Raw genomic sequence first — 26944 nt, 5'->3', positions numbered from 1 at the left:
TCATTTTCCTACATTTTCATATATTCACATGGCAGGAGCAGGGGAATTTCTGCACCCACCCCCACCCCCAAAACCTCTGGGCCAGTATTTAATCCCTCAACTGACGTCACTAAAAAAAAAAATATTCTGGTCATTATTGCAATGCTGTTTGTTGAACCTTCCTGTGAACAAATTGGCTGCTGTTTCTCATTATGATGTCACAGTTGTTAAGTACTTAATTGGCTGTAAAACACTTTGGAATATACTGGGGTCATGAAAGGTGCTATGTAAATACAATCTTTTTTGTTGCCTGCTATCCTTTCCTGATCCCAGATCTCTGCTAACCTCCATTTTTCTTTTTACTACTTCCCCTTTCCATATGTCCTATAAGAGCCTTTCTGTGCATTTTGACTGCTGTTCATGTCTACATAAACACTTGACTATAATCCAACAGTAATTCTTTGGGGCAACCTAAATGTATGTTGTCTTTAACCCAATTAGTTTTAAGCTATGGTTTCTTCCCCTTAATTCCTTTTACTGGTTTACTGCAAATCATACACTATCCAGAAGTGCTAAGCACTTGGTGCAATTTCACACATTTGATAAATTTGTAATGGCAGCCCTCATGTAGAAGTAGTTTGTGTCCCTTAGTCAGGGGGTCATTGACCTGGAAAGTTAATGTTATTTCTTTCTGTACAGATGCTGCATGAGATTTTTCCAACATCTGTAGTATTTTGCTTTTTTTCCGTGTCCACTTGGCTCAGTCTTACTCTGAAGCCAGTACTTTTGTGTAATCTAAGTTATATTTGCAGCATTGTTTTTGATTTCCAACAGCAGCAGTTATTTTGCTTTTAAGGAAAAATCTGAGCATGTATAATGTTATCACCCATATTCATACACTAATCCGCTTGTGACATGCACTATAAACCTCACTCGGCTCACACAAATCTGGCCATCATTGTTTGAATTTTGCTGCCAAAATAACACTAATTTTGATGGAGTTTGTCTAAATTGTCCAACTTGGAGATACCCATGAATTGCTTTGTGCGTTAAACTGGAGTCTCACTCCTACTAGTAATGAGTTTTTAAATTATTTTTCCTGTATTTCCTTCTCTTGTACCCGATTTGACATTGTTTTTCCTTCCCAGCCATTCTTTAGCTCACTGGTTAAATGGTCTCATCATTCAAGGTCCCAGATGCCCTCACCACATTATCAGCTTGCATGTCCAGGGCAAATTCTGAGCTTAAAAAGTGACGGTTGAGTGGAGCACACAAGACAGCCCACAATCTGGGCCATTTTTAATGGCACTGCATTGATATTGTGCCTTTGATAAATCAAGATGTTTTATAGGAGTATTAAAGCAAAATCTGACTGAACCACACAAGGTGATTTTAGGGCAGCTGGTCAAAAACTTGATCTAAGAGGTAAGTTTTAAGGAGCATCTTCAAAGGAGAGAAGAGAATTCTAGAATTTAGGGCCAAGGCAGCTGAAGCCATAGCTGCTACCAGTGGAGCAATTAAAATTGGAGATAGTGCACAGAAGGTTGTGGGGCTGGCAGGATTTGAGTAAGAGGATGAGTATTTTAAAGCATTGGTTCCAGGTTAAGCAAAGTAGGGCAGCAAGCACAGGAATGACTACTTGGACTCTAAAGTAAGGATATAGGCAGGAGAGTCTCTACACTATCCCATCAAACGCTCCTGGGACAGGTACAGCACAGGGTTAGATAGAGTAAAGCTCCCTCTACCCAAAAAAAAAAGTTTTGGATGAACAAATTTAGAGGGTAGAATGTGGGAGGGTTTCAGCAGGGGTAGAGTAGGGCAATGTTAAAGGGGGAAACAAAAAACTTTAGTAATGGCACAGATATGGTCAGAAGCTCTATTTGGGAAATAGTGAATTTTCCAACTCAGGTAGCAATAGGGAAGCCAAAGCACATTAACTATATTTCAGGTAAAACTGCAGCACATTAAGTTGATAAATCTAATTTATTTTCCACAATAGAAAACAAAAAAAATGTCTTTTGCCCCACATGGTCCATTGAGAAATAGCTGTTGATGGTAGTGTGCCAATGGTGATGAATCCCTTTACAAGCCCAGCTTAGTCCTTCTCCAGTGTCTCCTCTTGGAGTTGTACCTACAAGTATAAGAAATAGCTGTGATTAAGGCTCGTTGTATTAGTTCTTTCCAAATTCTACTACAAAAGTAGTAATCATTGAGCAAATTTCAGACATAGCTCAAGGCACTTTGCTTTAACTTTTTTTTTTAAAAAAGCTGAATAGCTAACATTTAAGATGCGAAGCAATTTTACAAACACATGTAGCTGTTATAACCAAATCTCACCCCTGGAAGGCAAGACTAAATAGAATGCATTGACAGCCTTTGATCTCAGCAGGGTAAATGACAGCACATCACAGAAGGAAGCACTGCAATTGCAGACCTGCTTTTACAGAAACTTGAGGGAAAAAAGGACAGTTAATTGCTATTCATTGAGACGACTGACATGCTGGTAAAGCATTGCCCGCTAGATTACAATTTATTGCAAGCCATCATTCAAACTTCATTTAAAATCTTTTGTATTTTTTTTTTAAAAAGCAAGACAAGTACAAAACCTGTAAAACAACCGTCAGGAGTTTGACTCACCCTGGAAAGGTTGTCACTGAACTCAGTATATATAATTTGTGGGCCAGCACCAGAAGAAGAGTTAACTTTCATCATGAATGCAACTAGTTCATTAATATCTTCCAGCTAACAGAACCTGCCATCCTTACCCAGTCGGGTCTATATCTGACTAGTTGCACAGTGTCTGATTCATGACCTCAAGCTGACAAGGAGGCAAAACAGCAACAGGTGTATTCTGCTCCCCACCTCACACCCTCTAACTTGGAGAATCTCAAGACCTGAAGTAATGTCAAGCTATCTCAAGACTCATCAGTTTCCTGGCCTTTCCACCCATCGAGCAGTATGACAGATTGGCAAGCCTGTTGGGTTTACTGGAGATTAAGAATAGTGGATGTTTAACAAGCTTTGGGGAGTGAGGAAAAGAGGGAGAAAAATCAGTATCCAATTCATTCCTTACATGATAATCAAGCTACTTTTATTCCATCTACAAGAGCACTAGCAGGTCCTGATACAGAGGTCTTTATGCAGTCAGCTGCAAGACAAACGGCAATTTTATCCCATTAGCAGAGACCAGTTGCCAAGATCCAGTTTTAAAAATAAAAAGCTTTTCCTAATGGGTGTCCATACCAAATGCAGACAGGTTTACACTGACGTGCTGTGTAAGGAACTGGATGCTGAGTACAGGTCTCATAGTATAACAGTAGCTTTATTCATCAAATGTCTCCCAGCCTACTTTCTCCTGTTATACAGCTCAGTATACACAAAATCTGGAAGCATTTTAAGCTATATGGTACCGAAGGGATAAAGTACTGAAGAGAGAGCACCCTTATAATGCTGAAGTTTGTGGCATTGAGGGGAATAGTCTACTGCTTTTAATTCTCATCTGTTGGATTTGAATTTTGATCAAAAAAGCCCTGAATGAGCAGTAGGCCATACCTAATACATCAACAGCCCACACATGATCATGCTCAGTTACTCCAGCTTTTGCCCAGAGACCCAGATGTGTGCTTCTAAGGCGGTCAGTCAATAGTTGTGGCGTGACTGATGATAAATGTGTACTCGAGTGTTGCTATGCAGACTTTTGGCACAAGAACTAAAGGCCGGTTCGGGTCTGAAAGAACCACATCCGACCCGACCATCTGTTAACCTAGCTTCTTGTTTTTCACTTTGTTGCTGATCTGCACAAACTTAAAAAAAAATGTAATTAAACAATCTTTCAAGTCCAAAAAGTACATTAACATTGGAGCCACGTACCGGAAGTGGTGATAGAGTGCATCCGACCCAATCCCGACACACATGGTCGGGTCCTGTAGCTATGCTCTAACAAGAACGCCTCATGAGGCACGGTGAGGACAAAGAACTGACCATAAAACGAGTGCTCTCACCATCCTCCTGACAGATTGGATACACATCCACTCAGAGGTGCAGAGTTTTAGGTGCTAGCCCCTTGCTGTAACCCAAGGCGGTCACAGATTGAAAGTTTTGGACAAAAGATGCAGGGGGATATGAGGAAGCACTTTTTTTTTTTTAAAAACACAGCAGGTAGTAATGACCTGAAACTCAGTCCACAAGGGTGGTGAAGTCAGTGATTGCCTCTGCTTCCAAGAGAAAGTTGGATGGATCCCAGAGAGAAATAGACTTGCAGGGAGCAAGCCAGGGAGTGGGTCTAACTGCATAGCTCCACGGAGAGCTGGCATGTACTCAATAGGCCGAATGGTCCCCTTCTGTGCTGTAAACGACTATCACTCCCTAGGATTCAGGTGTGAAGACCCCGGCTTTTCTTTCTATTAATAACCTAGACTTGGGTGGAGAGGGCAGAATTTCAAAACTTGCGAATGACACAAAACTTGGAAATAGTGAATTGAGAGGAGAATATGGATAAACTTCAAGTGGACATTGACAGGATTATGGAATGGGCAGACAAGTGGCAGGTTAAATGTAATGCAGAAAAGTGTGAAGTGATTTGTTTTTGTCAGAAGAATGAGGAGAGACAATATAAATTAAAGGGTACAGGTCTAAAGTGGGTACAGGAGCACAATACATTGTAAGTGGCAGGGCAGGCTGAGAAAGCAGTTAATAAAGCACGAGATCCTGGGCTTTATAAATAGAGGCATAAGAGTACAAAAACCAAGGAAGTTATGATAAACCTGTATCAAATACTGGTTTGACCTCAACTGGAGTATTGTATCCAGTTCTGGACATTTTAGGAAGATGTGAAGGCATTAGAGAGGATGCAGAAAAGATTCACGAGCATGGTTCCAGGGATGAGGAACTTTAGTTACACAGATCGGTTGGAGAAGCTGGGTCTGTTCTCCTTGGAGAACACAGATTAAGAGGAGATTTGATAGAGGTGTTCAAAAACATGTGAAATCTGGACAGAGCAGATGGTGAGAAACTGTTCCCATTGGCTGAGGGATCGAGAACCAGAGGACAATTTAAGGTGATTAACAAAAGCAGCAACTGCGAGGAAAAACTTTAACGCAGCGAGTGGTTAGGATCTGGAATGTACTGCCTGACAGTGTGGTGGTGGCAGATTCAATCGAGGCCTTCAAAAGAGAATTGGATAATTATCTGAAGAGAAAAAATTTGCAGGGCTGTGGGGAAAAGACCGGGAAGTGGGACGAGGTGAGTTGCTCTTGCAGACAGGAGGGTCACTGACCCGAAACGCTAACTCTGCTTCTCTCTCCACAGATGCTGCCAGACCTGCTGAGTATTTCCAGCATTTCTTGTTTTTATTTGATTTCCAGCATCCGCAGTATTTTGCTTTCCATTACATTGCAGGCTTATTCAACATGAACTTCTTAACCCAGGAAATCAGAAGCTTTGGGAAGAGGTGACCATCTGTTACAACTCCCTGGAAGACTTAGCCTCTCTCCCCCACAACCATTCACCCTCTTTTGCTACAGGACCAGACTATGAGGTTGAGGGCCAATCCTCTGTTGCATGTCTAGGGGATTCCAAACCAAATAGAAGTTCCGTGCAGAGAGGACCAACACTGATCACAAGTGTGAGATAAACTACAAGAAAAAAGGAGAGTGGACACAGGAACAGGAGTAGACCACCCAGCCTCCCTCAAGTCTGTTCCACTATTCACTTAGTTCTTTATGTAGCCGCATCTTAACTTGCTTACCTCAATAAACTTTAATACTTTTGTTTTAACAAAAATCTAACCACCTCATTTAAAATTATGGCATTTATTTAGCATTAATAAGGTTGTTAAATGAGGGAGCTTTGACAGATGATTATCAACAATTGGAGTTCTTCAGTATTATAGCTAATTAGAAACAGAAAGATTACAGCACAGAACGAGGCCATTCATCCCACCTGTCCATGCCAGCTGAAAAAGAGCTATCCAGTCTAATCTCACCTTCCAGGTCTTGGTCCATAGCCCTGTATATTACAGCACCTCAAATGCATATCCAAGTGTTTTTAAATGCACTCAGAGTTCCTGCCTCTTTCAGGCAGCGAGTTCCAGACCTCTCCTAAACTCCTCTCCCCTATAATCCTTCCAATTACTTTAAATCTATGCCCCTTGGTTATTATCTCTCTAATAAGTGAAACAGATCCTTCCAATCCACTATATCTCAGCCCCTCAATTAAATCTTCCTTCAGCCATTTGGTTCAAAGAGGACAAAATCCAGCTTATTCAATCTTTCCTCACAGCTAAAATTCTCAATTCCTGGCAACTTCCTTGTAAATCTCCTCTGTACCCTCTCTAGTGATCATATCCTTCCTGTTATGCGATGACCAAAACTGTACCCAGTACTCTAGCCACACTCTAACCATATTTTACACAGTTCTAGCACAATCTCCCTGCTCTTATACTCTAGGCCTCAGCCAATAAAGGAAAGCATCAATACGTCTTCTTGACCACCTTCTCTAACTATTCATAAAACAAAATGACATAAGTTCAAACCAGCCACCCAGCAGTACTGAGGACGTGATACAGTGTCAGGTGCTGTCTTTTGGATAAGATGTTAAAACAGAGGTCCTGAATATCCTCTCAGGTGGATGTAGAAATATTGCCATGCGATCTTTTAAGAGGAGTTCTCCCTGGTGTCCTGGTGAATATTTATTCCTCAATCAACATCATAGAAACAGATTATCTGGTCATTTATCTCACTGTTGCTTGTGGTGTGCAAACTGGCTGCAAAGCACTTTGGGGCATCCTGAGGTTGTAAAGGCACAATACAAATACAAGTATGTCTTCTTCCTCCCTGGGACCCCCTCCCTAAACACTCGCCTTACTACATACAAATAATCTCAAAGCCTTTCTTCAATTAAGCGTCAGTTATCTCAATCTTTTAACTATTGTACACTTTATACCATAAAACACCTCGGGAGGCTTCATTAAAGATCACTTCCGGACTGCTAAAAGCAGTTTCCACTGGGAACTGAGAATACAATCTTAGAGTTAGACCCAATCTGAAACACCAGAGAGAACCCTCTCCCTTAAGAAAATCTAATCTCCCCCTGCTCCCCCATCCCCATCAAGGTTAGCATCACATGGAGTATAACACATAAGCCATCAATGCATTTCAAGTTGACTGGCTGGGATAGGAGCTCTGCGCATTATCAGGCAGCATAAAACAACAACGCCAGACTAGAACCAAATCTGCATCAGTGTAAACAGTCTTGGGACAGCTGAAGGATAAACTGACCAGTTGAATGAGCTTTGCAAACATTATATATTCTCTATACAGGCGCACACACACAAATGTGCAAATATACATGTCATCCACAATGTCATTTTTTTTTTTGCACCCAGTGCTTTGATGAGCCCTATTTTTTTTTTTTTACTGGGAATGAACACCTGTAAAATGAACAGTGGATCCCAGATACACCAGGCTGGGGATCTTGGGTTTCTCAGGAGACTTTCTCAGTTGGTGTTTACTTTCAGCAATACCACGGGCCTCATAGTTGGATGGTTTTTCATCTTGTCTCACCTAAACTGCCTGGTTATGTCTTTTTCTTTTTCAAAAAAAGCTTAAATGCGAAGCAGATGCTCCAATCTTGAAAACATGGTTACGATAGTCAAGGCACGTGGTGCAAATGTCTAATAAACAAACAGCACGTTGACAACCGGGAAGTGATGTTCTGAACTGCAAAAGCAACCCAGAGACTGCTCAAAGGTGACTCAAATAGTGCAAAATAAACAGCCACAAGCGGGAACATCTTGATCAAGATGAGGAAACCTGGTGAAAAATCAATGAAGGCACCTCCAAATATGAGGCCTGACGTACTGCTTGAAGTTGAACGCAAATACAGGCTGAGGAAGTTTCTCCTGAAAAACCAAGATCCTAACCTGGTGTATCCAGGATCCACTGTTCAATCTACATTCCCAACAAAAAAGGCCCAAAGAACTCACTACAGATGATATTACCCTGATATTGAGGAATGAATACATTTATAACAGTTTTCTAACTAATGAACTTGGATGGGTTGTCCTTACACATACACAAATTATATATTCTATAACAGTATCATACAGTACAGGAGAAAGCCACAGAGCCATTATTTCTGTGCTAGGTAGTCCTTCCTATAGTTCTACAATATATGCACAATTTTAGTGAAATATGTATTTTGATTCTTGGAGGTGGGTATTATTTATTGCCCATCCCGGAGTCTCAGAATCTGGCAGTGTTGGGTCTCTTTCATGAATCCCCATTGTGCTGATGGTACACCCCTAATGGTGCTGGGTCAGGAATTCCAGGATACTGATCCAGCAACGCTATATGTCAGAGGTTGGATAGTGCATGACTTCACAGAAACTTACTACACGGGCCATTCGGCCCATTGTGCTCAAGTCAGCTTCCCTGCATTTTCCCCTTGGCCCTGCAAAAATTACCATATCCAATTCCTTGCTGAAAATTACAATTGAATCTACTCCCACCACACTTTCAAGCAACAGATTCTAGATCATCTCATTTCCCCTGTTTCTTTTGTCAGGATAACTTTTACATACACTATAAATACAGACACACTCGCAACTATTTTGACATATGCAGATAAAAAATAACGCTATTCACAGTTATAATCACCATCCTTACAACATTTACACAGCACCTTTAACTTCACAAGGGCGTCAAACAAAATCTGACACAAAGCCACATACTAAGATATTAGGGCAGATGGCCAAAAGGCTTGGCTAGAGGTAGGTTTTAAAGCATCTTAAAGGAAAAGTGAGGTAGAGAGTCAGAGTTGTAAGGAAGTCCAGAAGTTAATGCCTTAGCAGCTGAAGACACAGCCACCAATGGGTGGATCTATTAAAATTAGGGATGCTCAACAGGCCAGAATTTTTTTTTTTATTCATTCATTGGTTGTGGATGTCGCTGGCTAGATCAGCATTTATTGCCCATCCCTAGTTGCCCTTAAGAAGGTAGTCGTGAGCCGACTTCTTGAACTGCTGCAGTCCATGGGAGGTAGATACACCCACAGTGCTTTTAGGGAGTTCCAGGATTTTGACCCAGTGACAGTGAAGGAACAGCGATATAGTTCCAAGTCAGGATGGTGTGTGGTTTGGAGGGGAACCTGCAGGTGGTGCATTTGCTGCCCTTGTCCTTCTAGTTGGTAGAGGTCGCAGGTTTGGAAGGTGCTGTCTAAGGAGCCCTGGTGCGTTGCTGCAGTGCATCTTGTAGATGGTACACACTGCTGCCACTAGAAGAATGCAGTTATCGAGGAGGTTAGGGAGGGTTGAGACCATGGAGGGACTTGAAAACAAGGACATGAATTTTTTAAAAACAAGGTGTTGGTAGACTGGGAGCCAATGTAGGTCAGTGAGCACGGGGAGTGATGGGCGAATGGGACATGGAGCAAGTTAGGTCATTGGATGCAGTCTTGGAAGACTGCAAGTTTACAGAGGGTAGAACTTGGGATGCCAGCCAGGAGTGCATTAGAATGCTCAAGTCCGGAGATAACAAGGGCATGAAAGAGGGTCTCAGCAGCAAACAAGTTGAGACAGAGGGACTACGCAGCCTCCAGGGTCTGGTAAACCCGCACCTGATCTTGTTGCCAGTTTTCATGCGGATCCACTGTGGAATCGGCCTGTTTTGCTTCATCTTCTTGGCTAGGAAGCGCTTTATCCTGAAGGTTTTGTGGGATGGCTGCAAGAATAAAGCAAACCAAATAAACGAACTGTTAAGTCACAGGATCATAGAATGGTTACAGCATAGATGGAAGCCATTCGGCCTGGTGCATTTGTGCTAGCTCTCTGCAAGGCCAAATTTAGCTTTCCCCGTAGACCTGCAATTTTTTTTCTCCTTCAGGTGTTTATCCAATTCCCTTTTGAAGGCCCCGCTTGAATATGCCTCAACAAACTCAGGTAGTGCATTCCAGATCCTAACCACTCACTGCACAAAAAGGTTTTTCCTTCTATCAATCACCTTAAATAAGTGCCCACTGGTTCTCAACCATTCTTCCAACGGGAACAGTTTCTATTGGCTGTGTCAGCCTTGGCTCAGTTGCTAGCACTCTCGCCTCAATCACAAGGCTGTGGGTTCAAGTCCCACTCCAGGACTTGAGCACAAAGAGAGATCGACACTATAGTGCCAGTACTGATGGAATGCTGCACTGTCAAAAGGTGCCGTCTTTTGAATGAGACATTAAACCGAGGCCTTCCATCTCACGGCCACTATTTGGAAGCAGAGCAGTTCTCCCCAGTGCTGTGGCCAAAATTTATCTCTCAATCAACATCAAAAAAAAAAATTAACTGGTCATTATCAGAATGTTGTACGTGGGAGCTTGCTGTGCACAAATTAGCTGCTGTTTTTCCTACATTACAACAATCATTGCTCTTGAAAAGTACTTAATTAGCTGTAAAACACTTTCGGACATCATAAAAGGCATTACATACATTTAATTCCTTTTACTTTAAACTCAGTCTAAGACCCCTCAGGATTTTGAGCATCTCTATCAAATCTCTTCTCTATGGAGAACAATCCCAGCTCCTCCAGTCTATTCACGTAACCAAAGTTCCCCATCTCTGGAACAACTCTCGCGAATCTCTTCTGCACCCTCTCTAAAGCCATCACATCCTTCCTAAAGTGTGGTGACCAGAATTGGGCACAATGCTCCAGTGAGGTTAAACCAGTGTTTTATAAAGATTGACCATAACTTCCTTGATTTGTCTCTATTTCTAAAGCTCAGGATCCCGTAGGCCTTTTTAAAGCCCTGTCAACTTCAACGGTTTGTGCACATATACCCCAGGTCCCTCTGCTCCTACGTCCACTTTAAAAAGGGGGACCAACGAAAGATTTAAATCCCCATCCGCTGCCCAGCGAGGCCCAGTTACAGGCCTAAGCGTCCCCCTTAACTGACAAAAAAATGGGTTATTTATTTAATCGTTAAAACGTTCACTCCAATACCGATGCCGAAAGCCCCACCGAGCCTTTCGGGACAGATATTTATCTTATTTGACAATCAAGCGGCCGTAATAAGGCTGATGGCGACGGATTGGATCCGCTCGCACTCACCATGGCCAAAACTCCGCTCCAGCAACTTCAATGGCGGAAAGAGAAAGGAGGAAGTGATGTCCGGGAGGTCAGAGGTTAAACCCCGGTTGGGGGGGGTGTCCGAACAGATGCCGCCAGAAAAAAAAAATCAAAAAGAACAAAACAACTTCTACGTTAAGAATGATTGTAGCTCTTTCGACGTAGTGCTTCACCATAGATAATTTTTTTACAATTAATGATGCTTGTAGATTTTTTTTTAATAATTAAAAAGAAAAATCAGGCTAATTTGCGGATGGGCATTATATGCGACCAGCGATAGGGAAGGACCCCTCGGGGTCTGTCGCATGTCTCTCCCCGCCGCGGCTGCAGAGAAGGAGAAGCTGCAGCTTCTGTCGGTGGCTGGAACGTTTGGGCTGTTTATTCTGTCAGTGTCTTGGCGGTGATGTCGGTGACGGATTTGTTCAGTGTTATCCAGAGCTCCCTCGCCGCGGACCAGGATGTCAGGGAGGTGGGTTTCCAGGCAGCCAGGGGGCCCAAGCCCTGATTGGGAAACTCTGCAGCCAATGGGTGCAGCTAGTGGAGGAGTCGTGAGCACAGCAAGAGACCACGGAGCCCCCAGGGTGGGGACTGAGGGATAAATACTGGCCCAGGAAGCCAGGGAGAACCCACCCTGCTCTTCGAAATAGTCTTTAGAGTCATCTACGGCACAGAAGGAGGCCGTTCGGCCTATAGAGTCCATGCCGGATGTCTTGGGATCTTTTGCGCCCACCTGACAGGGCAGATAGGGCCTGTGTTTAACATCTCACCTGACAGATGGCACCTGCGGCAGTGGAGCACTCCCCTCGGTGCTGCCCTGGGGGTGTCAGCCGAGATTTTGTACTCAAATCTCTGGAGCAGAGCTTGGAACCCACAATCTTCTGACTCCAATGCGAGAATACTACCCACAGACCGATGGCGAAGACCTCAACGTAGGAATGTTGAGTTTACATAGAGCAGTAGACTTTCCCTGGTCGGGTGAGGCCAGATTCCGCTGAACTAGAAACAGAAAGTGCTGGAACTACTCAGCAGTTTTGGGAGCATCAGTGGAGAGAGATGAAACTTTAACTCTGTTTCTCTCTCCACAGATGCTGCAAGACCTGCTGAGTATATCCAGCACTTTCTGTTTTTATTTCAGACTTACAGCATCTGCAGTATTTTGCTTTTATTCCAGGTTCCACTGAGTTGCTCTCATGCCTAAAAATCTACGTTAGTTTGCATATTTCCTAAGGTTCTATTGACAACTTAGCTTTTTCAATTACAGTTTAACTCAATGACACCACGTTTGGTATATTGTGCACCATCCAACACTTCAGAGAAGACAACAAGGATTTAGGAAAGCATGCTTTGATAGAGTGGCTTGCCATGTCCGCTGGACATTTCAATGTCATTTTTAAGATAAATCCACAAATTGTTGCTGACTAAATGGTGGATTCTGAGATCTTCCTTTCATTAACACCCAGTGCTGCTGTATTCACCCCATTCTGTCATTTCTGTTGATGTTTATAGGAAATAAGAAAAGTTGTTCAAGGCCTCGAACAGACAGCTCGTGAGATTCTAACCCTGCTACAGAATGTGCATCAGACATCCGGCTTTAAAGACAGTAAGTATGAGGGAAAACATTTGTTGGGCTAAGGCAAAAGAGCTGGGGAGTGGAATTAATTGGATAGCTCACCCAAAGAACTAGCACAGGTCTGATGGGTCGAATGGCCTCCTGTGTTGTTACCAGGGAGGAAGAAATCTAATGTAGTAGAATATTCTGGCTCTTTGATTTGTTTTTTGGAATTTTGTTTTCTCATTCACTTCTGTCTTTATATGTGTGTGTCTTTCTTTTGTCTTCTATTTTCTTCCCTGTATCTGCTACTTCACCGCCTTGAAACAAGAAAAAAATAGTCAGGTAGGGGAGTGGAAATAAGTACATTGCTCTTGCAGCAAGTCCCCATGGGTGGGATGTGCCAGGTGGCCTTACTGGATATATACATATTACTGCTTGTTGTGTCGCTGCTTTCGTGACTAGTTGGGCTTTATGGTCAAACTGATTTGGTGCTATTACCCTCTCCTTTTCTTGCTCTCTAGTAAAAGTAGGCAAGAAAATATTGCTGGGGCAGGATTATCCCAGCTTCAATACGGAAGCGATAGAATCAGATACTTACTAAATATCGATCTGATAAGTTTTCATTCTGTTCCTGTGGGGAAGTGCATGGTCCCCAATTGACAATTTCCCACAGTGGAGTACTTGAGATAAGAAGCTCATTGTGTGGCAAACTGCAGGCACTAAACTACGACCAATGGTAGCGTAGTGTGTTGTTATTCTCTCAAAAGCTGCTTTTGATGGTGATTGTGTCTGTCAACTAAAAATTAGTGGGCAACAGAAGGAAAGAAAAGTGTCTTTCACAACCTCAGGACATCCCAAAGCTCTTACAACCAATGAAGCACTTTTTGAAGTGTAGTCACTGGTGTAATATAGGAAAAACGGCAACCAATTTTTGCACAGTAAGCTCCCACAAACAGCAGTGTGTTAATGACTAGTTAATCTGTTTTAGTGATGGTGATTGAGGAGTAAATATTGACCCCAGGACACCGGAAAATACTTCCCTGCTCTTTGAAAGGTATGACTCGATGGTGATGAGCTTTATAGTTTTACCACGATGAGATGTCTTATTAATGAATTATATCGGTCCAAGTCATTGTTTTTCTTTGTGTGTCTTAGTACCAAATAAGTGCCAGAAAGCCCGTGAACATTTTGATGCCGTGAAGACACATCTAGTAGAACTGAAGACCAAGTTCCCTGCAGACCAGTACTACAGGTTGGTGACGAAAATTATAATACAACTGCTGGAAATGGAAATGGGAATAGAAACAGGAAACACAGATGGAAATAAAAACCCATCAGTATCTGTGAAGAAAAAAAGACACGTTAACATTTTGAGTGAAGGACTTTCATCAGAACTGAAACTGTGGACTTTTCTGAAGAATGTCTCTGGATACATCCAGAACATTCACTTGAGGGCAGAGACTGTTATGTCGGCGCACCATCATCCTCTTAACAAATATGGGCAGTTTTGATTTCCTGCATTTTCTATTGTTGTCTTTGCCACGTAGAATGAAACCTGCGCAAACCCACCCATGTCATCAGGGTCTTGGGCATCAATGCTTAACCTCAATCAGAGTAGCTTCTCTTTAAAAGCAGTTCCTTATTCATTTTCAAGGTGTGGCCATCACTATATAGCTCAGGTCTGATTTCCCTGAGAAGGTGGTGTGCCATCCCCTTGAACCAGTGTACATGTTGTACATTGTGATTAGGCTTTTTGTTTCATTCATTCATGGGACGTGGGCATCGCTAGCAAGGCCTAAATTTGTTCCCCACCCCTTATTACCCTTGACAACTGAGTGACCTGCTAGGCCATTTCAGAGTGATGTTAAGAGTCAACCACATTGCTGTCGGTCTGCAGTCATATGTAGGCCAGACCAGGTAAGGATGGCAGATTTCCTTCCCTAAAGGACATTAGTGAAACAGATGGGTTTTTACAACATTTGAACATAGTTTCATGACACCATTACTGAGACTAGATTTCACTCCCAGACTTTAATTAATTAATTGAATTTAAATTCCACCAGTTGCCATGCTGGGATTTGAACCCATGTGGGCAGTAGCCTGGGTCTCTGGATTACTAGTGTAGTGACATTACCACTACACCACCATCTTCCTTGCAGTGCCCTGGGATGTACTCCATTGACCCTATGGGGTAGATTTCAGAGCACTGGTTGCAATATGGAGAGAATAGTATGTGGCTTGTGTGATATGATTGCGCCATTCACTTTCAGCCTTTGCCTTCCCTGTCGCCACTCTGACTAGACGTTGAACCTGGTATTGAATGTCTTGTTATGGGAAGTGAGTTGACCAAATGAGCCATCACTTGAGTCACAAGTTACCATAGAAAGGATGAACGAGCTGGATCTATTTACTTTAGAGCAACGGAGACTTTATGGTGAAATAAAAACAAGAAATGCTAGAAATACTCAACAGGTCTGGCAGCATCTGTGGAAAGAGAAGCAGAGTTAACGTTTAGGGTCAGTGACCCAGTGATCCGAAGAAGGGTCACTGACCCGAAACGTTAGCTCTGCTTCTCTTTCCACAGATGCTGCCAGACCTGTTGAGTATTTCTAGCATTTCTTGTTTTTATTTCAGATTTCCAGCATCCGCAGTATTTTGCTTTTATTTGAGACTTTAAGGTGACCTGATTGAGGCTTATAAACTAATGAAATCTTGACTGGGTTCTGTGCCTATTCATAGATTATTCCAGTTTGGGAAGAACCGGGGACATGAGTTTAAACCATGTAAGAGAAGGAATAGAATGGATGTTGGGCAGTTCTTACTTTGCGAGAGACTAGTGACCCTGTGAAATGGATTGCCGGCTGGTGTGTTGGGTGTGGACTTTCTGTAGTTCTTAAGAGTGAACTGGACTGGTTCCTGACTGGGGCAGAGATTGCATCATCGAGAATGCAAGTGGTTTTACAGACAATGCATGGTCTCTGTGATCATCTGAGCTGGTTTTGATCAGCTGAAGGACTCGGGGAGGAATTTTCCAGTGTTTAGCCACGACGTTGCAGCCATTGAGCTGTGTGGTTGGCTCGATGAACCGGCTGGTCTTTTCCTGCCTGGCATTTTCCTTCACGTTTGTAACTCCACTTTTCTCTTTTGACTTTTGTTTTTTTTGTTCCTCTAGAGAATCCTGGCCGACTTTCCTTCCCCAACTCCCAAGGCCGATTGCAACATTCCTATCGCCAACTATTAACACAGCCTGTCATCAAGCCTGGGATCTTCCTCATTTGTATGATTCAGCTATTCACCAAGATAAACTTGGTGTGCTGTTAAAGCTACACCCAAAATATGTATTTTTTTAAAGAAAGATTCGTACGAGGGACCACAACAGCTTTTATTGCTGTCACCTGTCTGGGAAACTGGATCTGGTGTCAGGATTCACTGTATTTCTTATTTTAAATTCACACTACTGGCACTTACTGCCCATCCTTAGTTACAACTTGATGAGGCCACTTCAAAGGAAAGTTCAGAGTCGGTCATAATAAAAACAGAAAGTGCTGGAAATACTCAGCAGATCAGGCAGCATCTGTGGAGAGAGAAACAGAGTTAACGTCTCAGGTCTGTGACCTTTCATCAGAACACATTATTTCAGAGTCAGTCATCATGTTGGTGAGGGACTAGAGTCTCCTTTAGGCCAGACCAAGGCAGGTTTCTGTCCCTAAAGGATGTTAGTGAACCAGTTTATGACAGCTTTGTGGTCACCATTACTGATACCAGTTTTCATATTTCTAGATTTTTTTTAAAAACTGAATTAAAATTCTCAAACTCCTATAGTAAGATTTGAACTCGGGTTCTCTGGATTATTAATCTAGTATTGTAAGCATTACACTACCATGCATTGCGGTGTCCTGAGTGCCGACACAAATGCTTATCTGACGCACATTTTGTTATCCAGATTTAATGAGCATTGGAGGTTCGTGCTGCAGCGCCTCATCTTCCTGGCAGCATTCGTGGTCTATCTGGAGTCGGAAACCTTGGTGACTCGGGAAGCTGTTGCAGGAATACTAGGAGGTGCGTCACGCTGCTGTTCCCTTATTTCTGTCGGTGATTTTGTTAAGCTGCTGTAGCTGCAAGACAGCTCTCCTTCATAAAGCTTCTGGCCCGCAAAGCAAGGACCTGGATATAATTTTAAGGGCCACCATCCCTGCCTCTTGTGTGTTGCTGTGAAAATACACTGTGCCACCAAATGTAGGGTGTGGATTTCCCTTGTGGGTGATTCCTGATCTGGTCATTGCCGTAGCAGAAGGGAAGCTAAGCATGTTCCTGAAAGGAATGCATCACGCAGGTTCCAGTTCCCTATTTTACCCAATTCTGATGTACCACTGTTCTTTATAACCCACAGTCATCTTGTAGATTGCATTACTGGGATAAGGGGATTGTCCTATGAGGAGAGATTGAGTAGACTAGGCCTATATTCCCAAGAGTTTGGAGGAATGAGGGGTGATCTTATTGAAACATAAAATTCTCAAGGGGCTTGACAGGCTAGATGCTGGAAGGATGTTTCCCCTGGCTGGAAAGTCTTGAATTAGGGTTCATTGTGTTAGAATAAGATGTTGGCCATTTAGGAGTGAGATGAGGAGAAAATTCTTCCCTCAGAGGGTTGTGAATCTTTGGAATTCTCCCCAGAGGGCTGTAGGTGCTCAGTCGCTGAGTATGTTCAAGGTTGACATTGATGGATTTTTTTTTTTGTCACTAAGGAAATCAAGGGATGTGGGGATAGTGCAGAAAAGTGGAGCCGAGGTAGATGATTAGCCGTGATTATAGTGAGTTGCACAGCAGGCATGACGGGCTGAATGGCTTACTCCTGCTCCTATTTCTTGTGTATCAAATATGATGCAAGGTTGCCTAGGTAACTGGCCAGCCAAATGTGTGAAGTACACGTCCTTACTTTCATCCTGCACCCGCATCTGCCCCCCCACCCGCCGCCCCCATCTTGATGAAGCTGGCTCATGCTGTTTGACAGCTTTGTGGATACCGGCCATCCTTTTGTTATCTTGCTGGAGTAGGCAATACAGCCCCTTGAGTCTGTTCCACTATTCGCTGAGATTATGGCTGATCTGAATCCGAACCCTATCCAGCCACCTTGGCTCCATATCCCTTAATAACTTTGGCTAGCAAAAATCTATCAATCTCCAATTTAAAATTATTAATTGAAGTAAGATCTACAGCGAGAGTTCCACACTTCTACCACTCTCTGTGCGAAGAATAGGCTGGGTTTTCTTTGGAACAGAGGAGGCTGAGGGGAGATTTAATTGAAGTGTTGAAAATTCTGAGGGACCTGGTTAGTGCAGATAGGAAGGACCTATTTCCTGTAACAGATCAATAACCAAGCACAGAATTAAAGTGATTGTTGGAATGATTAGAGGGGAGTTGAGGGGTAATTTTTTTCACCCAAAGGGTGGTGGGGGTCTGGAACTCACTACCTAAAAGGGCGGTAGAGGCAGAAATCCTCATAGTGTTTAAAAAAAACACTTGAGATGCTGTGACCTAAGGGGCTACAGATCAAGAGCTGGAAAGTGGGATTAAGCTGGATAGCTCTTCATCAGCCGGCACAGATAGGATGGGCCAAATGGTCTCTTTCTGTGCCATAAAGTTTCTATGTTTTTCTCTAAAATCCATCACTGCACACTTCTCTGCATTGATTTTTTTTTTTCTGCCGTTAAAACATTGTTTAAAATATGCATTGCATTTTCTCAGCGGACCAGTTGTCAAGTATATTGGACAGAGGCAGCAAGGGGACCAGGATCCAATCACAGGCTGTAGTGTTGTCAGAGTTGTGCCTCAGTGCTCAGGGTTATGTGTGGCCAGGGGAGTATGAGCATACAGGATTGGATGTGGTTGTGATGAACTTCACCCCCACCCCACCTCCAATAATGGAAGAGCCTGTCAACACTCGCTGTTGATGTTCGTTCGTGAATGCAATGGTCAAGTGCAAAAAAATTTAATATTAGTCTCTCTATCTAGAGGGCTAGAATATAAAAGGGAGGAAATTTAGCTATAGCTGTATGAATCCCTGGTTAGACTACATTAGGAGTAATGTGTACAGAGTCTAAAAATTAGAACCGGACCTTTCAAGGGAGAAATTAGGAAACGCTTCTTAGAAACATAGATCGGACATTCAACAGCATTATCATTGCTGAATCCCACATTGTCAACATCCTGGGGCTTACCATTGACCCGAAACTTAACTGGACCAGCCATATAAATACTGTGGCTACAAGACCAGGCCAGAGGCTGGGAATTCTGCAGCAAGTAACTCACCTTCTGACCCCCAAGCCCTGTCCAGCATATACAAGGCACAAGTCAGGAGTGTGAATACTCCTCACTTGCCTGGATGGGTGCAGCTCCAGTAACACTCAAGAAGCTCGACACCATCCAGGCAAAGCAGCCCACTTGATTGGCACCCCATCCATCACCTTAAACATTCATTCCCTCTGGCGCACAGTGGCAGCAGTGTGTACCATCTAAAAGATGCACTGCAGCAACTCGCCAAGGCTCCTTTGACAGCACCTTCCAAATCTGCAACCTCTACCAACTAGAGTGACAAAGGCAGCAGATAATGGGAACACCACCATCTGCAAGTTCCCCTCCAAGTCGCACACCGTTTTGACTTGGAAACATTATCATCGTTCCTTCACTGTCAGTGGGTCAAAATCCTGGAGCTCCCTCCCGAAAAGCACGTGAGTGTAGTTACACCATATGGACTGCAGCAGTTCAGGAAGGAGGTTCAACACCACCTTCTCATAGGGTAATTAGGGATGGGCAATAAATGCCACCTTGCCAGCAATGTTCACATCCCATGAATGAATAAAAATAAAAGATTTGCCACACAGGAGAGGCTATTCAGCCGATCATGTCTGTGCCAACCAGAAAAGGCCAGAACTGAACGCAGTACTCTAGCTGTGGCCTTACTGGTATTTTCTACAGTTCTAATATAACCTCCCTGCTCTTAAATTGTATGCTTTGGCTAATAAAGGCAAGTATCTCATATGCCTTATTGACCACCTTTATCTACTGTCTTGCCACTTTCGGGGATCTGTGGACATGTACTCCAAGGTCCCTCTGTTTGTTTACACATCTCGATATCCTGTCATTTATTGTGTATTCCCTTGCCTTTTTTGCCTACTCAAAATGCATTACCTCACACTCTCCAGATTGATTTCCATTTGTCACTTTTCTGTCCACCCGATAACTTGGAAGAATGAGGAGAGGCGATATCAATCAAATGGTACAATTTTAAGGGGTTGCAGTAACAGAGAAACCTGGGGTTCACATACCCAAATTTTTGAAGATGGCAGGACTAGTTGCTCCAACTGTTTTTTTAAAAAAGCATAAGATCCTGGGATTTATAAATAGAGGTGTACGTTACAAAAGTAAGGTAGTTATGCTATGATTTATAAATCACTGATTAGGCCTCAGCTGGAGTATTGTGTCCAAATCTGGACACCACACTTTAGTGGATGTATTTAAAATCAAGAGGGTTTTTGACAGAGTAACTAAGGAGAAATAATTTCCACTGGCAGAATTACCAGTTATCAGAGGACTCAGATTTAAAGTGACTAGTTTAAAAAAGAAAGGGAGAGATGAGAGACATATTTTATACAGCAAGTTTTTGTGATCTGGAATTGCCCTGCCTGAAAGAGCAGCGGAAGAAGATTCAATAGTAACTTTCAAAAGCGAATTGAATAAATACTTGGGGAAAATTTTGCAGGCCCCAGGGGAAAGCGCAGGTGAATGGGATTAATTGGATAGCTCTTTCAACGAGCTTACACATGCACAATGGGCCGAATGGCCGCCTTCTGTGCTGTAAGATTCTGTGCGCTGTGCATTATTTGCGCGTACTGTTTAATTCACTGGAGGTGCTACTACCATGCCTAATTATACCTTTTTTTGGGGGTGGGATGCAGTTGAAGTGCACCGAGACAAAGGCTTTCATCTCGATATCGAGGATTATCTTTCAGGACTGCTGATCCTAGCTAATGAACTGGTAAGACATGGTAATGTTTGATGGAATGTCGCTTGAAGGCAAATGGACCAGCAGAGTAAATGACTACTGCTTGTGAGATTGAATGTTTACACAACTCACTGAGAGCCACAGATATCTTGTACTGCAATATTATTCTCCACAAACTTTCTACTTGCCAACCTTCTAAATCCCTTGATTGGACTACAGCTTGTAACTCACTCCTGGATATCTGCTATTCTGTAGGTAAATCATCTAACACATCAATCAGATTCCAGTCCGTAACTCACTCCTGAAATAATGAGTCAAGGATAGATTAGGGAAGGGGGAAAATCGACCAGAATTCCTGGCAAAATAGATGGACAAAAGAAGTCCATCTTGTATATCCCTATAATCAGGGAGGAAGCAATTAACCTCTCTTTTGCAGGACTAGGAAATGGGAGAAGTCGGAGAGGATCCATGCTGCTGATTGCTGCACATCTATGTGAATCACCGATTATTTCCTTGTGATCTCTTGATCATCAATTACACTCTATCTAATCAGTTGATTAGTGTGTTAAATGAATGCTAACTAGCTCTTACTTCAAATGTTACAGTAGTTATTTTGTTTGCCCTTTCCCTTGAGTTTTCACTTGCACTCGTTCCTATCCGTGGTCGAACGTCCACATATTAGGGTTTCTCTCTGGGAAATACAGTTGGAGAAGGGTGTGCATGAGCATGGACAATAGGTGAGATTTCTTTAGATTGTCCAGTCTCCCCAAGGAGAAAGTGTCCGGGCAACTCTTGATGTTGGAAGTCGAGGATAGACTAGGAAGGGGAAAATCGGCCAGAATTCCTACTTGTTAGAGAAGTGTGCAGGCGTGAATGTGAAGTGAGGAAAAGATTGGGCTTTGCTACAATGGAATAATACTGTGCAGCTCTGAAACCGGCCATTCAGCCCAACTGGTGCATGCTCCACATGAGCCTCCTTCCACCCAACTTCATCTCATCCCACCAATTTTTAAAAAAATTCCTTTTTGGGATGTGGGCATTGTTGGCAAGACCAGCATTTGTTGCCCGTCCCTCATTGCCCTTGAAGGCTGGCGTGAGCCGCTTTCTTGAACCACTGTGGTAGTGTGGTGTAAGTACACCCACATGCATTTTTTCTTGTAGCAATTTGATACAACTGAGAGGCTTGCTAAGCCATTTCAGAGGGCAGTCAAGAGTCAACCAGATTTCTGTGGGTCTGAAGTCACTGGGTAAGGACGGCAGATTTCCTCCCATGAAGGGCATTAATGAACCAGTTGGAATTTTACAACAATCCAGCAGTTTCATGATCATTATTAATGAGACCAACATTTAATTTCATATATTAATGAATTGAATTTGAATTCCCCCAGCTGCCGTGGTGGGATTTGAACGCATGGCTCTGGAGCGTTAGTCTGGGTATCTGGATTACCAGTCCAGTAATATTAGGGAGAGAAAAATGAGCCAAGGCTCTAAATCCTGATCACTATCCAAAGTCCCCTTCTGAGTGTGGATGTTGGGTGAGGGCAGGACTAGGTGTGTTGAGATATCCTCCCCACTCTCCGCCCCTTAAAGGAATAGTTTACTGATATTCATTCATAGCTTAGAAACCTACATGAGCAATGGCTACATGGGCGAGGAATCTGAGGGCAGCTCATGTCCTAATACCCCCTCTTCCTCACCCATATCACCAGGCTGTTCCCTCTTTACAATATACGCTTAGGGTGGTAGAGGTTTGGAACTCTCTCCCACAAGCAGCAGTTGAAGCTAGAACAGTTAATTTTAAATCTGAGATAGATAGATTTTTGTTAAGCAAAGATATTAAGGGATATGGGCCAAAAGCAGTTAGGCCGCAGATCAGCCATGTTCTCATTGAATGATGGGACAGGCTCGAGGGGCCGAATGGCTAACTCCTGTTCCTATCTTTCTATGTTCCTATATCCCCATGTCCCTCTCAACTTCTTCAGGTGAGAGTGGAGAACATTTGTGATGGGGGCAAGGAGGCAACACTAGCGTTGGGGGGAGGGAGTGAATGGGGTAGGGAATGAATAGGGGCTACAGAGGAGAAGAGGAGGTTAATGGGAGGGGTAATAAAAAGAGTTTGCTAATGCCAACTCTTGTAATAACGCAGCGTTTCCTGTTCTCTTCCTGCTCGCCGCTGGGTAGTCGAGGCTCGCTCTGAACAGTGTCACCGCTGGCGACTACTCCCGACCCCTCCGAATCTCCTCCTTTATCAACGAGCTGGATTCCGGATTCCGCCTGCTCAACCTGAAGAACGACTCCCTGCGGAAGCGCTACGACGGCCTAAAGTACGACGTGAAAAAGATAGAGGAAGTGGTGTATGACCTGTCAATACGGGGGCTAGGGAGAGGGGATGAGTCCGCCGAGGGCAAGGTGGCGGGAAAATAGTTTTTGGTGAGGGGGAGGGCGGGGTTTGAGGAAGAGAAATTGATTATTGATGGACATTATTTGTGATATAACTGTGGTGTTGGAGATGAGGAAGATGTTGGTTACACCATGACTCTGGCATGTGGCAAAAGAAGTGAAATTATCCTGCACTGCTGCAATCTAGTGTTTAAGAGGTTTAGTTCTCCCTTAATGGGGTCTGCACAGCCTTATTTTGTTTTTCAAGAAAAATCCATGCCACTAATTTTTTTTTAAAAACTGCTGAGCATTCCTGAAAATGTACAATTCATCCTACCCTTGCCACTAAAGTTTGTGTTCAGTCATTTAATTTTAGATTCGACTTTTATGTATTGCGAATGGAATAAACTAAATGTAGAGGCATGCTTGTGGTCTTGCTTTGGGGAGGCGGGGTGGGGGGGAGGGAAGAAGATTTTGTAGAATGATACAACAAAGGTGGCCATTCGGTCCACTCCGTCTGTGCCCGATATGGAATTTGAATTCTGATTCAATCTGATGAATGCGAGGATCCTGAAGATAGGCAACTGAATGGAAAAGGTAACTCCAGAATGTTACTTCAAATTAAACTGCGAAGAGTAGGCCTTGGGGTCCAACTAGTGTAAAGCAAACTTCGCACTGATGTCAGGAAACTCCTCCCACGCACAGTAGTCAATACGTGGACTGATCTTCCAGATACATTAGTGGAGACGATAACCCTGGAGTTATTTAAGGAACAGTTAAATGCTGAAATGGGGGGGGGGGGGGATTGAAAGGTTTTCCAGGCTAGATGAAGCAAGATAGACTGAATAGCTTCCTTGATTATCTCGTGACTCTGTGTAGTTCCTATAACTGGGATGATATTCCGCCATGAGGGGGCATTGTGCTCCCACAATGTAAAGTGCCAGTTCATTAACAGATTTATAGTCGTATTTGTTACCACGCTTTTCCTCTTCGACTCCCTCTCTTCCACCCTCCCTATTTTCACAGCTCCTCTCCTGACAATGCTGCCCCACCACTACCTCACCCCAAGTCTCCACCTTTCCTGGTTGATCCCAGACAATGGCTTTGATGGGTCATTCAAGTGGCAGAGAGGCACCTCAGTATTTTAATTTTCTAGGTTGATTTCTGAATTCTGGCTTTATAATTAAAGGCACAGAATAAAAATAGCAAGGAAGTTACACTAAACCTTGATAAAACATTGGTTAGGCCTTGGCTGGTGTACTTTGTGTTGAATTTTGGGAACGGCACTTTGGGAAGGATGTCAAGGGTTTAATTTTTTTTTTAATTTAGAGCTACAGCACTGAAACAGGCCCTTTGGCCCACCGAGTCTGTGCCGACCATCAACCACCCATTTTTATACTAATCCTACATTAATTCCATATTCCTACCACATCCGCACCTATCCCTATATTTCCCTACCACCTTCCTATACTAGGGGCAATTTTTTTTATAATGGCCAATTTACCTATCAACCTGCAAGTCTTTGGCATGTGGGAGGAAACCGGAGCACCCGGAGGAAACCCACGCAGACACAGGGAGAACTTGCAAACTCCACACAGGCAGTACCCAGAATTGAACCCGGGTCGCTGGAGCTGTGAGGCTGCGGTGCTAACCACTGCGCCACTGTGCGTTTGGAAAGTATATTTTCTAGCTTGGTACCAGGGTTGAGGGACTTCAGTTATGTTCCGAGACTGGAGAAGCTGGGGTTCTCCTGAGAGCAGAGAAGGTTAAGAGAAGATTTATTAGAGGTTTTCAAAAGCGTGAAGGGCTTTGACAGAATAAATAAAGAGAAACTGCACTGGTAGGAGGGTCAGTAAGCAGAGGACACAGATTTAAGATCATTGGCAAAGAAGCAAAGCAGGAGATGAGACCTTTTTTTTAATGCAGCAAGTTATTATGATCTGGAATAAAAACAAGAAATGCTGAAAATACTCAGCAGTCTGTGGAGAGAGAAGAAGAGTTAACATTTCAGGTCAGTGACCATTCATCAAAACTGGCAAAGTTTAGAAATGTGATAGGTTTTAAGCAAATAAACCGGTGGTGGGGCAAGAGATAACAAAAGGGAAGGTGTTATAGGACAGGGTCACAGAGAATAGCTGACATGAAGATCATGGAGCAAAGGCAAATAGTATGTTAATGGTGTGCTAAAAGACAGTATTAGTGCAGAGAGGGTGTTAATTGACAGAAAAATGAACAGCCCTGGCCCAAAGCACAAACATGGAAAAAATATGTGGTTAAAAAAAATGATGAAACGAACTAAAATAAAATAAACAAAAAAGAAAAGGTAACTAAAAATAAAAGGGGGGCCCGTCATGCTCTGAAATAATTGAACTACAGGCTGTAGCGTGCCTAATTGGTAAATGTGATGCTGTTGCTCGAGCTTGCATTGATGTTCAGTGGAACACTGCAGCAAGCCCAGGATTGATATGTGGGCATGAGAGCAGGGGGTGTGTTGAAATGGCAAGCGACCAGAAGCTCGGGGTCATGCTTTCGGAGTGAGCAGAGGTGATCCGCAAAGCAGTCACCCAATCTGGATTTGGTCTCCCCAATGTAGAGAAGACTACATTGTGAGCAGTGAATACAGTAAACTAAATTGAAACAAGTAACTCGCTGCTTCACCTGAAAGGAGTGTTCAAGGCCTTTGGATAATGAGCGTGGAGGTAAAAGGGCAGCTATTACACCTCCTGCAATTGCATGGGAACGTGCCGTGGGAATGGGACGAGGTATAGGAGGTAATGGAGGTGTGGACCAGGGTGTCGCGGAGGGAACGATCCCTTCGGAATGCTGACAGGAAGAGAGGGGAAGATGTGTTTGATAGTGGTATCACTCTGGATGTGGCGGAAATGGCAGGGGATGATCCTTTGGATGTGGAGGCGGTTGGGGTGGAAAGTGAGGACAAGGGGAACCCGGTCGCGGTTCAGGAAGGGAGGGGAAGGGGTGAGGGTAGAGCTGCGGGAAATGGGCTGGACACGGATGAGGGCCTGTCAATCACTGTGGGGGGGAATCCTCGATTGAGGAAAAAGGAAGACATATCAGAAGCACTGTCGTGGAAGGTAGCATCATCAGAGCAGATGAGTCGGAGACAGAGAAACTGAAAGAATGGAATGGAGTCCTTACAGGAGGCAGGGTGTGAAGGAGTGTAGTCGAGGTAGCTGTGGGAGTCGGTAGGCTTATAATGGAGATTAGTAGACAGCCTATCCCCAGAGATGGAGACAGAGAAGTCGAGGAAGGGAAGGGAAGAATCAGAGATGGACCATGTAAAGGTGAGAAGGGTGGAAATTGGAAGCAAAGTTGACAAAGTTTTCCAGTTCGGGGCGGGAGCAGGAAATAGCACTGACACAGTCATCAATGTACTGGAAAAAGAGTTGGGGTGGGGGCCTGAGTAGGACTGGAACAAGGAATGTTTGGCATATTCCACAAACAGACAGACATAACTAGGACCCATGCGAGTACCCAAAGAAACACCTTTTACTTGAAGGAAGTGAGTGGAATTGAAGGAGAAATTGTTCAATGTGGGAACAAGTTCAGCCAGGCGGAGGAAGGTGTTGGTGGATGGGGATTGGTTGGGCCTTTGTTCAAGGAAGAAGCAGAGAGCCCTCAACCCGTCCTGGTGGGGGATGGAGGTGTAGAGAGATTGGACGTCCATAGCGAAGAGGAGGCGGTTGGGGCCAGGAAACTGGAAATTGTCAGAATGGCGTAAGGCGTCAGAAGAGTCACGGATGTAGGTGGGAAAAGACTGGACCAGGGGAGAATTGATAGTCAAGATAGGAAGAAATAAGTTCAGTGGGGCAGGACCAGGCTGAAAGCGTGGGTCTGCCAGGACAATCCTGTTTGTGGATTTTAGGAAGGAGGTAGAAGCGGGCTGTCCGGGTCTGTGGGACTATGAGA

General features: G+C 43.6%; 2 protein-coding genes and 1 non-coding gene across 4 annotated transcripts; 1 reads left to right on the top strand and 2 right to left on the bottom strand.

The window, feature by feature from the left end:
- Nucleotides 1-1943: 1943 nt before the first annotated feature.
- LOC137371867 (large ribosomal subunit protein eL39) lies at nucleotides 1944-11167 on the bottom strand. The gene is made up of 3 exons (XM_068034832.1): nucleotides 11067-11167; nucleotides 9595-9698; nucleotides 1944-2110 (listed from the first exon to the last, which is right to left on the bottom strand). Exons 1-3 carry the CDS (start codon nucleotides 11067-11069, stop codon nucleotides 2062-2064), a joined length of 156 nt encoding a protein of 51 aa, XP_067890933.1. The 5' UTR covers nucleotides 11070-11167; the 3' UTR covers nucleotides 1944-2061.
- LOC137372452 (small nucleolar RNA SNORA69) lies at nucleotides 2289-2420 on the bottom strand. The gene has a single exon (XR_010975429.1). It is a non-coding gene; the product is annotated as a small nucleolar RNA SNORA69 (small nucleolar RNA).
- Nucleotides 11168-11365: 198 nt separating the features above from the next.
- tsn (translin) lies at nucleotides 11366-23440 on the top strand. Of its 2 annotated transcripts, XM_068034830.1 has the most exons (6): nucleotides 11366-11553; nucleotides 12591-12684; nucleotides 13792-13888; nucleotides 16580-16695; nucleotides 20592-20671; nucleotides 22820-23440. In XM_068034830.1, exons 1-6 carry the CDS (start codon nucleotides 11488-11490, stop codon nucleotides 23060-23062), a joined length of 696 nt encoding a protein of 231 aa, XP_067890931.1. In that variant the 5' UTR covers nucleotides 11366-11487; the 3' UTR covers nucleotides 23063-23440. The 2 variants fall into 2 exon arrangements, with proteins under 2 accessions (XP_067890931.1, XP_067890932.1); XM_068034831.1 differs by lacking the exon at nucleotides 20592-20671 and having other exon boundaries at nucleotides 11403-11553.
- Nucleotides 23441-26944: the final 3504 nt, after the last annotated feature.

The sequence above is a fragment of the Heterodontus francisci genome, chromosome 7 (assembly GCF_036365525.1).
Source record: "Heterodontus francisci isolate sHetFra1 chromosome 7, sHetFra1.hap1, whole genome shotgun sequence".
Lineage (NCBI taxonomy): Eukaryota > Metazoa > Chordata > Chondrichthyes > Heterodontiformes > Heterodontidae > Heterodontus > Heterodontus francisci.
This window is presented reverse-complemented; position numbering and strand designations above follow the sequence as displayed.

Excerpts from the sequence above, each read along its gene's own strand:
- LOC137371867 (XM_068034832.1), bottom strand. Across the intron at positions 2,111-9,594 it reads AAAACTGGCAACAAGATCAG|GTACAACTCCAAGAGGAGAC; the intron begins GTGCGGGTTTAC and ends TTATACTTGTAG.
- tsn (XM_068034830.1), top strand. The coding sequence starts at position 11,488 with ATGTCGGTGACGGATTTGTTCAGTGTTATCCAGAGCTCCCTCGCCGCG. Across the intron at positions 12,685-13,791 it reads GACATCCGGCTTTAAAGACA|TACCAAATAAGTGCCAGAAA; the intron begins GTAAGTATGAGG and ends TGTGTGTCTTAG. Across the intron at positions 20,672-22,819 it reads TGATCCTAGCTAATGAACTG|TCGAGGCTCGCTCTGAACAG; the intron begins GTAAGACATGGT and ends GCCGCTGGGTAG.